Below are 14,242 nucleotides of genomic sequence, written 5' to 3'. Positions count from 1 at the left end.
ACTTCTACTGCTAAACAGAGTACCATGTCAATCAAATACCCACAAGGCTTTGTGGTAGACCAGCTCTCAATCTTTAATCACGGCCAACTGCCAAAAACAAACCGTTACACTAATAATGAACAAAGTTACTGCAAACAAAATGATTTGTTGAACTAACTTTCTGTCAGTGGATATAAAAATAGTAAATAATGAATCTAAGCTCTAGAATCATGGTCTAATATTAACACCGTGATCATGGCGACTGCATAAGGCATACAGGGAGATTTCATTTGACGTCATCTCCCAAACCGTTACTACACTTCAGTATCTAGTAACCTCAAACCCTGTATCTCACTCTGCATAAAATGTCATGTTCCATTTTTCACCCAATTATCTGACACCAATTTGCATACGTCCAGTTTTGAAAAGATGGCTGCGATGTTACAGCACTTAACAGGCAGCCAGACAGATACCGAGCAAGCTGTATTGTTGGTGTGACATTTCCCAGCATGCTATGCATGGCTCTTATCCAAATTCTGAAGGCAAGTTAATACTTCAAGGAGCCACAAAATAAGCGTTCATGCATTTTCCTCAAGCTTAAGTCAATGATGTACCTAGTAACTGTTATTTGTTCTCTCAATGTCATGCAAATATCATTGTAACTGATTCTGTAATTTCCATATTTTAAAGTGATGCCATCTGAAACCTCATTCAAAAATAAGAAGCTAGAACCATCAAAACCTAGTTCTAGAGTCATACTCTCATCAGACCTTAAACTCTAAAATATGTAATATCCTTTGCAAGAAATAAACATCTCTCTTATATCTCTAGAAAATATATGGCTGAGTGTGAATGTAATGATTATACTTATTTAAACCGCAGACACATCTCTTAAAAACCCCGAATCCAGTTAACAGCAATGCCACAGGCTTATTCTTCCTCCTCTTCCTCTTCCTCCTCATCGTCATCCTCATCGTGGCAGTGTGTGATCTCCTGTGGCGTCAGGGGGAAGAGGTGTGGAGGATTGATTTCGCTTATGGAGCGGGTCAGCTGGTGTCTCTTGCACTCACGGTCTCTAAAGTCGATAGAGTGGCGGTTGCGTGTGGCCATGGGCGACTCTATGTCGTTGATGTCCACGTGAGTGTGCTCCACGGTGGACTCATGAGGCATCTAATGGTAAACCACAGACAAAACAGGTTACTAAAGTACCCTGAATTTTATGACCAATGTATCAACTGTAGACAGGGTTGAGTTTACCAGGACGTGAGCGGCTCTGAACAGGTAGCTGAAAGGGTAGTACAGGAGATTGATGAAGGACGCAGCGTATAGGTCTGCATAACGCATCACTTGAGAGGCAAAGAGAGTCTGACGAGAGCCGCTGCGGAACAGACTTCCCATCATTCCATAGCACATGTCCATGTCATGGGTCACTTTCTGAGAAAATCAGAAATAAAGCATGAAACCGAATTATTCTTTCCTTCAGGGCTATAATGTGTGCATTAAACTAATCAAAGGGACAGTAAAGACATTTTTATTGTTTCAAAAGATTTCCATTTCAAATAAATGCTGCTTTTGGTTTTTTGTTCTTTACTTTTAAAGAGTCCTGAAAAAATATATGTATCAGTTTCCACAAAGAAATAAAGCAGCACAAATGTTTTTTAACACTGATGATGAGAAATGTTACTTGAGCAGCAAATCAGCATATTATGATTTCTGAAGGATCATGTGACACTGAAGACTGTAATGATGCTGAAATTCAGCTTTGCATCACATGAATACATAACATTTTACAATATATTAAAAAAATTGATTAATAGTACTGTTTTAACTGATTTTTATTTTTAAACAAATAAATGCAGCCTTGATGAACATGAAACTTGACAAATTTAAATAAATTTGAATGGTAATGTAATTACATATGTTGATTATTTTTTACAGTCAATCAGGTGGGGGAAAAAAATCACCAAATATTACAATATCATTAGTGTAATTAAATATAGGATTGAAATAAAACAAAATAAACTTTAAACCATAAATTTGGCATCCAAAAAGAAAAATTCTATCAAAATAAATATTTTTAAATACTGTGCTCTGTTTGGTTGATACACATGCTTTACAAAGTATTTGAAGTCTTGTTGCCAAAATTTGCCAAGATTAAAAAAAAAACAGAAATAGCCATTTGAATTTCTCCCGTGCTGTTTTGGCCAACTTTAATGCACTTTTCCCAACAATTTAAAATGTTTTTAAAAAAAATTCCCCATAGTAACATGACATCACTGACAAGATTAACAGTACACAGTGCACTACTTTCCTATTTATCAAGAAATATACCTTAATCCTCCTCTGAAGTGAGCTGATATCAGGTCTCTCATTGCTGCTGCTGTCCAAATGCCTGTGGAAAGAAAGAAAGGATGAAGAAAAATTACAGGAAAAACAGAGAGATGTGGGCTAAGAACAGTGTTGAACGAGTTAAAGTAATAGAAGAGGTGAACCATCAGTCTCAAAATAAAAAGGAATGTGTGCCCCTTTATCTGCACGTCAAATTGGCTGCAGACAGCAGTGAGGGAGCAATGTGTCCTCCTCCGGGTGAGCGAGTGCATGACTGAGAGCACGTACGGGAACTGGATGGTGGCGGTGCAAACATCTGAGCAAGAGTTCCCGGATGATACCTACTTATAGAGCTCTGCCAGGAAAATGTCCAGACTCTGGAGTTCCTCAAACAGTGCTGCAAAAAAGAGAACACAGTGTCTGTCCTCATCTGCTCCCGTGCTCATAAAACTGAACTTACTGCACAGACCACTGCTATTTTAGTATCAGTAAGAATAATTATTTTTTCTGTTTTCATTTTAAATTTAGTTAAAGGAATAGCTCACCCAAAAATAAAATAGCTCACCCTCAGGCCAAGATGTATAATAATTAGATGGATTTATGTGGATTATTGTGAAATTTTTATCAGCTGTTTGATCTTTCATTCTGATGGCACCCATACACTGCAGAAGATCCAATGATGAGAATGTAATGTAATGCTAAATCTATTAACATTTTTTCCATTGAAGAAATAAACTGCATCTTGGAAGACCTGAGGGTGTGTACGTTTTCAACAAGTTTTAGTAATATTGTTTTTGTCTTATCTATCTATCTATCTATCTATCTATCTATCTATATATATATATATATATATATATATATATTAGGGGTGTAACGGTACACAAAAATCACGGTTCGGTACGTACCTCGGTTTTAATGTCACGGTTCGGTTCATTTTCGGTACCGTAAGGGAAAGAAATGCAAACATTAAACTGCAGGTTATTACTATACACTTTTTTTAAAAATACTTTTTAATAAAATATATATATAAAATAAAAAAAAGAATAAGAAATAAAATACTGCTGCAAAGTTCTCCACTAAATAAAATAATCTCAGTCTCAAACCAATATCATATAATAAAATATAATGAAAAATATAAATAAATAACTATGATTACAGTGCAGCATTACCAATCCCAGCTTGTAGGCCTGCTTCACCAGAATCGTGCCTGACGCGGCTCTGACGCGGCTCTGACACGGCGCTGGCGCGCTGCTGCTGCTGTAGGTGACATAGAGGGAGACCGCCGACAGACCAGGCTCTTGTCTTCATGACAACAACATCTATACTTCATGTTGAGCATAAACATAAAGCCTACTGATAAAGGACACCGTCAGCAGTATTGACGGCAAAATAGACTATGTTTGACAGGTGCAATATTTGAAAATCGATAATTATTAATTTATTTTTTAAATTACATTTATATCCGAATTTGTCAGCCTATAGACTTTCAAACATCAAAGTGTGATGAATTAATATGTATTTGTGTACAAAATGGCATATAAACATATTTTCCTATTCTATTTTGCCTGGAAACGCTTCCAACATGCTTGCGTGTCGCGTGAAAAATAGGCATCGGTTCTATTTCTAGTATGCACGCGTTTTCCGCGCGGCTCGAGTCCCACCTGAGATGCACGTCTCACGCAGGCAGTCTGCAAGCTCTAACCTGTTAACATGGGAGCCGAATTAAAAACGGACACGCCACGCATCCAGTGTGTCGTCGGCCTTAGAATCAGCTGCAGGGCGGGATTTGTGCTAAACCCGGAGACTTCCGCCACTTAATATGTTAGTTTGGAAACATGAAAATGTACTTATGTTCCGCGCACAAAATATTGCATTCCATCATTCGGTACACACGTGCACCGTACCGAAAGCCCTGTACCGAAACGGTCCGGTACGAATACACGTACCATTACACCCCTAATATATATATATATATATATATATATATATATATATATATAAATATGTGTGTCTATACAGCTTTTATTCATTGTTATTTCAGTTTTAGTTAAACTAATGAAAATGAGAAATGTAGTTAATTTATTATTTATTTCAGTAAACATTTATTTTATTTTAAGAAATTAACATGTTTTTATGGTTTTAGTTAACTATAAAACCCTGTCACAGACTCACTGCTCTTGTCGGTCCACACGTGCAGCTCCTGAGCCAGCTCAGGAATCACCAGGAACGTTCTCCAGCCCTGACGCTTCTTAGACTTCAGGATGTCTCCAAAGATGTGGTCACCGATGTACAAGATCTCCTTTCCTTTTGCTCCTAGAAGGTCACAAACTATGTCTGAGGAACCTGGGAACAATAAAGCATGTTCAGACATTTTAGACTAGAATAAAAAAGAAAAGAAAAGAAAAATCGATAAAATATGAAGAACGACATCCACTTTTATCTTACCACCAGAATATACAATGCCATGCTGCAAGGGACCTGTATATGTTCCGATCTTCAGTCTTCCAGTAGTCTACAGAACAGAAATCGTGCTGAATCAATGAGTTTGTCGCAGGAAGCTACCCATGTGAGTCTAGCGGATCTTACCGTGTCCACCTGTCTCAGGACTGTGCCCTCTCCGAAGAACACTGGTTTCCTGGCATCCACCACAATAACGTCAAAGTAGGACTGCCAGGGCCGATGAGGCATACCAGCCTGTAATAAAGAAATAAAAGATTCAGTCTGTCATTGTCTTTGTGTATGCGATAAAACTGCAATAAAACAAATTCATATATGTCCCCTGATACACCCTGTCTTTCTGTTCATATCCCCTTGTTGTTAGAACACTTTTTAATGAAAACTGCTATATTACAGACACATTATAACTGGCAAGTAAATCCTCAGGGTGTTCTTTTACACAGTACAGCTCGCTGGTTCATGTCTTCTACACATTATTAGACATTTTCATTGAGGATCTGAGACAAATAAAAACAACTAAGTACCACTGGTATGCTAGTAAACAACAACAGGGAAGATTGCTTACTTTTGGACCATGTGGAAAATCAAACAAGTATGTCATGATTTTCTGAAAAAGAAAAGGAGAGGAAATTACATTTTACATTTGTTTTTAACGAAAATTCAACAGATTTTTTTTAGACCTTAAATAGTGAGTGTCAGATGGTTATGGACTTGGTCTGTGCCGTTTCATCTAGAATAACTCACATCTGTGTACTTGTAGTCACTGTTGGTAACAAGGAACACTTTGTCAACTTCGTTCATTCGGCTTAGAAGCAACGGTAATTTGGCCTAGAAGATTATAAAAGTTATGGAAATACAAAAAAGAATTATGTCTGTAAAATGTAGTGCTGTCAAACGATTAATCGCGATTAATCGCATCCAAAATAAAAGTTTTTGTTGACATAACATATGTATGTGTACAGTGTTCATTTATTATGTATATATAAAGACATGGTCACAATTTACATGTATGTACACATTTATTTATTCATATCATTATATTTTATATTATGTGTAAATATATTGAATGTATAAACAAATCATATATTTCTTAAATATACACACGTATGTGTTTGTTTTTATAAATCACAATAAATATACACATATACAAACTCTTATATTATGTAAATAAAACCTTTTATTTTGGATGCGATTAATGGCGATTAATCGTTTGACAGCACTAGTAAAAAAATTTCGGAGTAAGCACATAAAGTGAAATAAGGTAACCAAACCAGCAAGAAGCTGGTTAATAATCTGGTTTACTTACATCCTTCACCACATATTTCTCCATATTTTCAACGGTTTTCTCTTTTAGCGAGCCCTGAAATGTCACAATGAAGTAGTTATCCATGGTATGAAATTTATACTTAGTCTGAAAAGGGTGTTTCTTTAAAAAAAAAAAAAAAACAGCATTTACCTTGAAATGGACCCAATCCACAGCATCTCTGACATCCTGAAACATGCTCTTATAAGACATGAAAAGATCTCCATCTTTAAAGCCCATCTCACAACTGTGAAGGCAAAAATTAAAAGGTCATATAAATTGCCAGAGTAGCTACAGAAGCGTTAAAATGAAGGAACAAAAACAAACCTTGTATATCTGGAGCAACTAGTGAAGAAGTCAACCAGGCAGGCAAAGAGGTATGTCTCTAATAAAGTGCAAAAACAAACTATGTTAACTTAAACATGGACTATAGATTCTATATATTCTTTTGGTTTTTGATAATAGATGATAGAAGATTTTAACCTGGGAGGTTGAAAAGTGTGTTGAGGATGTAGAATCGCTCTGTATCTCCCCGCTGAATGAACTTGTTTGGGTACAGCTCTCTTATCTCTGGACTAAAATTTTTTTTATTAAAAACAATAAAAAAAACATTATGACATTTGCTGGAGGTGTGATTAACCCCGTAACATCTAGATAAAATCAAAAGTGACACTATTTACTTCTTAATGCACCATTCTTGTCTTATTGTTATTGATACACCAGTGCATGTTCTTCCAAATAATTTTTTTATACATTTTTTGCTTTACTAGGGTTAAAAGAAAAATCCTACAGATGAAGCTTTTAATGTAGAGTAATAGTGTAGACTCACCCACGCAGGAAGTTAAAACCATGAGCGCACACAAGGATGTTTCCATACGCATCTACTTTCAGCAGGTTTCCATACATCGTATCAAACACCAAGCCTCTGAAAGATGTTCAAAACTTGCGTGAATCAAAATATGTAGTGAAAATACAGTTAGAAACGGCAAGTTATAAAATCTTCTTTCAAATCACCTTGTGGGAAAAGCAGGGTCATAGACAAAGTTTAGCAGCTCTTGTGGGTAACCAATGGAAACCAGTCTTTCCACAGTCAGATCAAAGCCAAGAGATTCATACTCTGGAGACTTATACACTATTAACAGAGAAGAAAACAGAGTCAGGGTTATCTGATATAAGGCACGAATGTGGTGAAAACAAGGTGATGAAAATGTTATCATATATACAACCGATCAAAAATCTTGGCTCTGTAAGAATTTTTTATGATTTTGAAAGAATATATCATGTTCTTTATATTTTATATATATATAATACTTTTTATATAATACTGTTTTTTGTTGAGAACAGAAGAACACCTTACATTACAGAAAAAGAAAGAGAGAAAGAAAAAGGTATAACAAAGGTTCCCTTGCCATACATTACATATAAACTGTTAGGAATAACAAAGGTTGTCATATATTACATATAAACCTTTAGCTAGTCATTTCTGCCAGTACATTATATCAGTAAACATTTACATGTACTTACAAATGCAATCGTCTAAACCACAAAGGAACTTGTTAACCATTTCCTCCATTTGGTTTCAAAGATTTACATTTGCAGCCGAAGTATAGACTATATGTGAGTCTTTTCATTTCTTTAACATCTGTTACTGTTTAGAAACAGACTTCTCTTGGAGGTGGGTATCAGCTTTTTACTTGTTGCAAGTAAAATTTAAAATAAATATGTATCATCTTTTCCAATACCAACATTCATCTGGAATATCTACCAAATTCAGAACATAAAATTTTGGTATATTTAGAGTGAAAATACTATTATTAGTAGACCATACAGCCACTCAAAAACTATTCACCTTAGGGCATTGTCAATGTGAATTATTTTTTTCTACCCCACAGTTCCTCCAGCATGGGTGAGAGGTTCTAGTTTCTAATTCCTTAATTCTTGGTGTGAGTTCTTGAGCTTGTTGAGTTATGTGGGATAGTACATATTTTATTTCATTGATCAGGTCACAAGGAAATTCCAACCTCTTTTCACAATTTTAATCTTATATATTCTATATTGAATGATTCCTCGAATTAACCCCCTCAAGGAGCACAATAAACCAGAGCTGAACTGATTTAATTTCTTTAGAAGCAAAAAGGTTTAAGTGAACAGACCTGTACAGGCACAAGACACTTTATTATTATGTTGCAAGAAACCCCTTTGAACCTCAAAACAAAATCAGCCAGATCAGCTGAATGAACATTTCCAGAGATAAGACAGATCTCTGCTTGAAAAATAGGAAGGAAATGTCAACATTGCTGAAACTGAGTTGACCTCTTGATCATCCTTTACAAATATCCCTGACCTGTGGCCATGTCACTTAATAACAGGGAAACCATTTTATGCCAAAGATTTTACTTAGATAGTGACCAACATGGTCTTATTAGCATAAAAATGTAACTAAATGCAGTCAAAATTGTTGGGCACTCTTCACTTTTCTCTGATGAAATATTCGCCACGGTAAGCAAATTCACTGCTCTGCAGCTAGAAGGGAGTTACACAGCATATGCACATTGATCTAGCAGTCTAAACAGCTCATGTTTGGTGTTAATATTAGGCTGTGTCCTGTGAACATTAGCACTCGTTTATCATCACAGATCCATAAACAACAGGAAGATGACCACATTTTATATCATGGATGTCAATGCACCCATTCATATTGTTAGAGCTTTAAGAGCAATAAAAAAATCATGTGCCTGACATGAGCCAGCTGAAGACAGGGGTGCTATTTACAGTGCCATGACACCACCAAATACATGAGACCAAGGATTACCTTACAGTACCATGATATGGTGTTCCCAATTTCGCAATACTTTACTTTTTTTTACTTATTTCATAAATGACACAGCAAAACAAGGTACCATGCAGGCCTCATCTGTTTCAGAGGCAGCTCATAGAGAGAGCAGTACTTCATCTTACCTGCTAGAGTGTAGTCCATATCAAAGCCAAAGCATTTGATCTTCTCCATTGCCAAACTTCTATTGACAAAAACTCTGCAGAGATAAAAACAGAGTCAATTTAAGACAAATGTCATTGATATTTCATATTCTCTCAATTGCAAACTGTATTGAATTCAGCAGACTTTATTATTCCATTGCTTTCAGCACCAACTGTGAGCTGTTCAGCTCTATGAGAGTTTATGTTAGTGTAGATAATGAGTTACATTGACGCATTGTGACCTGTGAAAGTAATAAATCTGAATGTATACATTTGGTTAAATGATATCTATTACGATTTCAGCCAAAAGCAGAAAAGTATGAGGTGGAGCAAATGGTGGGGTAAAACTCCTTGATTTCCAGATAAATCAAGATTTTTGGGTGGTAATGACTGAATACTGTTTCAAGACACACCAAATATAGAATGATAAATAAAATACAATCTCAAAAAAAAAAAATTCAGGAAAAACAACATCATAGTCTGCTTAACCCATCTGTTTTACAAACCTGAAAAAAACTACATTTTTGTGACGACAATAACACCACTCATCTCTATGATTTAAACTGATACATGAAAAGTAACAGCACCACATGAATGGTTATGATTGATCACAATTATTATTAATAACAAAATACTCGCTTAAATGCAAATACTTACATTTGGACACCTTTAAGACTTTTAATTGTCAGTTAAGGGATAAAAAGTAAAAACCTTGCTATATTAGAGTTACTATTTTTAAGTTAAATTTATATATATATGTTATTTAATTTCACATTACTTAAAATTGTGTTACGATCAGCTATTTTCTAAATAATGTTAAAAACAATTATTTTTCTTGTAATTCACCTTATACTAGTACATCTTTATGCATCTATACATTTGCAGTGAAACATTAAAAATGAACTGTTAACTGATGCATTTAGAACATGAGGGAAGGAGATATAGGTAGGGGAAGGGATAGTGAAGAAATGATCTTACAGATTCAAATCCCATCACAGGCTTTCGCACGGACACCTACATACAGTCACAGCACAGTGCAAAAGCATTGATGGTTTTGTTTATCTTGTATTTTTAGTGCTGTGCTGTGATGAGCACATGGAAGAAAAAAAAACATAAATTACAAAACAGATGATCAGTCAGCACTGCAGGTCAACAACAAAACTTTGGCATACCTCGTAGAAGGATGACAGTGGGCCAGTTCCTGTGGTAAGCTTTGTAATGAAGGAATACATGGACTATATATTACATCAGTACACATCAGCTAATGCCATTACATGAAGAACTGTGTCTAGTAAACTTTTCAGGACATTTCAGGTCTCCTTACCATTGGATTTACTTTATTGCACTTTGTGACTGCCATGATGTTTTTTTCTGCAGAAAACTATGATAAACCAACAAATTTATGGCATAGTCTGCAATGTAAATAAGGATGGCTCTTATGAAATGACTGTTTGTCATGACAAACACAGCATTTTAGGAACCTGCAACAATTATGCTGACAAGCCAAATTAACTTGTCAAAAGGCATAAGTAAATATAGCCTATTTAACATCGAATATGAGTATCATAATGTGCTGTTTTATCATTTAATAATTGAAAATATTCAAAAGTTGGGCACAGTGAAAAAAAAAATATTATTTTGATTGAGCAAAAAGCTTACAATACACAACCTTTGCTTAAATCACATGCAAGGTGACATATTTTTGTCAATTAAGTTGACTGATTCTGGCAGACAAACAGACGTATAAACAGATGCATCCACAGAACAGCATGATGGCATGGCAAAAGTAAACATGCTACATGCCATATTTAATTAAAAAAAAAAAATTTATTACAATTCTACAATTCCTTTCTGAGTCTTAAAGTAGTTTTTTCTATGTCCATAAAAGCATTGTGCACATAAAATGTAAGTAACTCAATGATAATATGTCTTCATTATTGACCGTAATCTCAACTGGAGTAGAGACCAGGTCATCTAAAGGAATTTTCTCCAAGTGTTGCTATATATATATAAATGTTATATATATATATATATATATATATATATATATATATATATATATATATATATATATATATATATATATTAGGGATGGGACGATAACCGGTTTTATTGATAACCGTGATAAAATGTGCTGAAGGTTAGTAATATCGTTTAAAAATGAATTATCATTAAAACCGTGTTTGATTATCGCGGTTTTAATGACTCACTATTAAATCATGTCCAGCCAGCAACAGTCTGACGCAAGCGCAGCGCACAATGTTTTTTTTGTTTTTTTTAGAGAAGGAATGGCGAAAGTCAGTGACTTTTCTATGCTTTTCTATGCTTCTACACTTTTCATTGTAAGGAAGGAAATGCCACAGAATTTAATCTTTCTTTAAATTAAGTGCATAGAGTTGCTTGTTTTATTAGTTGTTTGTTGATTATTAAATATAAAACTTGCTGAAATGTTTTCAGTGTGAGCATCAACTATTTTTGAACACTTTCATCTCGTTTCAACAAAACCGTGATAATATTGATAATCGTGATAATTTTAGTCACTATAATCGTGATATTAAATTTTCATACCGTCCAATCCCTAATATATATATATATTTACTTATATATATATTTATATATCACTTTTTTTTTTTTTTGTTATTTGAAAATTACTTTGTTTCAAGTTACCAAGAGAGTACATAATTTGATTTAACTACATTAATGGCAATGGCCTTCAAAGGTGATAGCATTAGTGGAATGTATTAGTACCTCTGATGCACCTCTCTTCTGAACTTCTTCACAGATAAACCGTCCATGTTGGCAGGGAGGTCTGCATAATTCTGGAGCCGATCACTCCAAGAGGTTGTCATCTTTAACCGGTATTATGTCTGAGAAAGAAAGCAAAACTTAAATAGAAGAGTTTTTGGTCTCTATGTTTTATGCAGCACAGGCAGATGGCAGAACACAGTGAATCTGAATATACACAGCACTGCTTTAGTATTATATCTCAGAGGTTACATTTCCACCACATTTAACTGTTGCACAATATCACTGTAGGTGATATGCAAACCTTAACAACAAAGGACCAGACACATTCAAACTATTTTAGACAGAAACTCAAAATGTATGTTCATCACATCTATTCTAATGCTACACTAATAATAATCATTTTATGTCAGTGTAATAGTATTTCCTGTATCAAAGATAAACAGCCATGAACAGGAAGAACACACAACTACAGAAAGCTGCCTGAAACAATGTTTAAACCAATTAAAAGTACCAGGTTTATGATACATCTTTTCAGATACCCCTTAAGAAACTAATTTTCTAACTGTAAACTAAAGGACAGCTCACAGAATTAGTTTTTTTCTCAAATACCAAAATAAATGTGTTTTTTTTTTTTCATTCTCTACAAGGTATCTACAATACTATAATGTACAATGATCAAAAGTGATATAAAAACGTACGAACATAAACATTATGCACATTATTTATATATTTGCCTAACGTTTTATATACAAGAAAATGCACATAATATATACACGCCGTTTTATGCATTTATATTGTTAAGACTAATGGAGCTTCGAATTCAAAACACATGCTATTTCATACATATAAAGACCAAATTAAGTTTCTGCATTATGCCTTAGAATAACTGTAGAGATGTATTAATAATATCAAGGCATACATGCGAGCATATTTTTCTTCTTGTTTATGCAGTTCCGTTATGGTAAAGTTAGCACACCAGCTAACTAACATTCCTTTAGTTTTGATCAACCGGAAACTAATGCAAAAAAAGGAGGAAACTGCCTTAACGATTGTCGCTAAAGCGCTCATATACACAGTTATTCTGCAACAATTTAATGGCATAACTACTGCTTCTTGATACGCGTTATATGTTCGCTCAGTGTCAGTAGGCTACTTACCTCCTTCAGTGACCAACAACTGCGGTTCTGCGCTATCTGCATACTGCGCATGCGCAAAATATCCTGACGCTAGATGTCCATCCAGAACCTGAAAAATCAACTAAAATTAACATTAACAAATTCACTTAAATACAAATATGAATACTTCATAGTTGATATAGTCTGTGGAAGTAATGTCATATAATAGATTGCATAATATAATTTGAAACGACTATATTTCTAAATTCTAAAACCACACAGAACAACTACAGTGAAAATATTAATTTCCTTTTTATATTTATTTTATTTAATGTCTGTTGACAGCGACATGAATAAATTATTGTAAAATTATGTATTTGTATTCGATCAGTAGTATCTGATGAACAGACATAGCAGAAATATATAGAGGAAAAACATTTTGGAAGAGAAATGTCGCCATCTATTGGTTATCAACTTTAACGTGTTGCCAGATGTTTAATCAAATACAAGGTTGATTTTAATTTATATTTCATGAACTGTTAATATCAGTACTCAAAATAGACAAATAGCTAAATATATAGTATCTCACAAAAGTTAGTACACCCCTCACATTTCAGCAACCATACTGATATATCTTCTCAAGGGACAATATATATATATATATATATATATATTAGAAATGAAACTTGTATATATTTTAGAATAGTCAATGTGCTGCTTGTAGAGCAATTACTATCCGCAGAGCTGACATCACAGAGCTGTTGGATGTTAGACACATGGTGCTTCCCCACCTTCTGCTCAATAGGGTTTAGGTCTGGAGACATACTTGGCCACACCATTACCTTCATCTTCAGCTTCCTCAGCAAGGCAGTTGTCATCTTGAACATGAACATGATGAATAGGACATGCGGCTTTGTTGTCACTTAGGGTGTACTCACTTTTGTTGCCAGCTATATTGACAATAATGGCTGTAAGTTAATTTATTTCCAGAGGATAGTAAATCTATACTGCACCAGCAGCACATTGACTACTCTAAAATAAAAGTTTAATAGTATTGTCCCTTGAGAAGATATACTAAAATGGTTGCTGAAATGTGAGGGGTGTACTCACGTTTGTGAGATACCCGTGTATATATATATATATATATATATATATATATATATATATATATATATATATATATATATATATATATATATATATATATATTTTTTTTTTTTTTTTTTTTTTTTATGAAATTAATCTAACCTACATCTAATGAAACAAATCTTCCTTATTTAGTTGGCCCTATTAGAAATTAATTCAGGTGGGGGACTGAAGACAATTGACATTTAAA

The 14,242-nt window shown here is 34.3% G+C and overlaps 1 protein-coding gene across 3 annotated transcripts; it reads right to left on the bottom strand.

The window, feature by feature from the left end:
- Nucleotides 1-62: 62 nt before the first annotated feature.
- On the bottom strand, nucleotides 63-13,037 carry LOC132110649 (cytosolic purine 5'-nucleotidase). Of its 3 annotated transcripts, XM_059517434.1 has the most exons (19): nucleotides 12,949-13,037; nucleotides 11,792-11,910; nucleotides 10,216-10,254; nucleotides 9,026-9,099; nucleotides 7,082-7,199; nucleotides 6,897-6,992; nucleotides 6,551-6,642; nucleotides 6,395-6,452; nucleotides 6,221-6,314; nucleotides 6,071-6,124; nucleotides 5,509-5,592; nucleotides 5,330-5,371; nucleotides 4,894-5,001; nucleotides 4,753-4,819; nucleotides 4,480-4,650; nucleotides 2,653-2,704; nucleotides 2,311-2,371; nucleotides 1,237-1,413; nucleotides 63-1,149 (listed from the first exon to the last, which is right to left on the bottom strand). In XM_059517434.1, exons 2-19 carry the CDS (start codon nucleotides 11,890-11,892, stop codon nucleotides 910-912), a joined length of 1,728 nt encoding a protein of 575 aa, XP_059373417.1. In that variant the 5' UTR covers nucleotides 11,893-11,910; nucleotides 12,949-13,037; the 3' UTR covers nucleotides 63-909. The 3 variants fall into 3 exon arrangements, with proteins under 3 accessions (XP_059373417.1, XP_059373418.1, XP_059373419.1); XM_059517435.1 differs by lacking the exon at nucleotides 10,216-10,254; XM_059517436.1 differs by lacking the exons at nucleotides 9,026-9,099; nucleotides 10,216-10,254; nucleotides 11,792-11,910; nucleotides 12,949-13,037 and adding an exon at nucleotides 7,592-7,927.
- Between the last annotated feature and the right edge of the window lie 1,205 nt (nucleotides 13,038-14,242).

Source organism: Carassius carassius, chromosome 30 (genome assembly GCF_963082965.1).
Source record: "Carassius carassius chromosome 30, fCarCar2.1, whole genome shotgun sequence".
Lineage (NCBI taxonomy): Eukaryota > Metazoa > Chordata > Actinopteri > Cypriniformes > Cyprinidae > Carassius > Carassius carassius.
The sequence above is the reverse complement of the archived record's forward strand: the minus strand, read 5'-3'. Positions and strand labels throughout refer to the sequence as shown.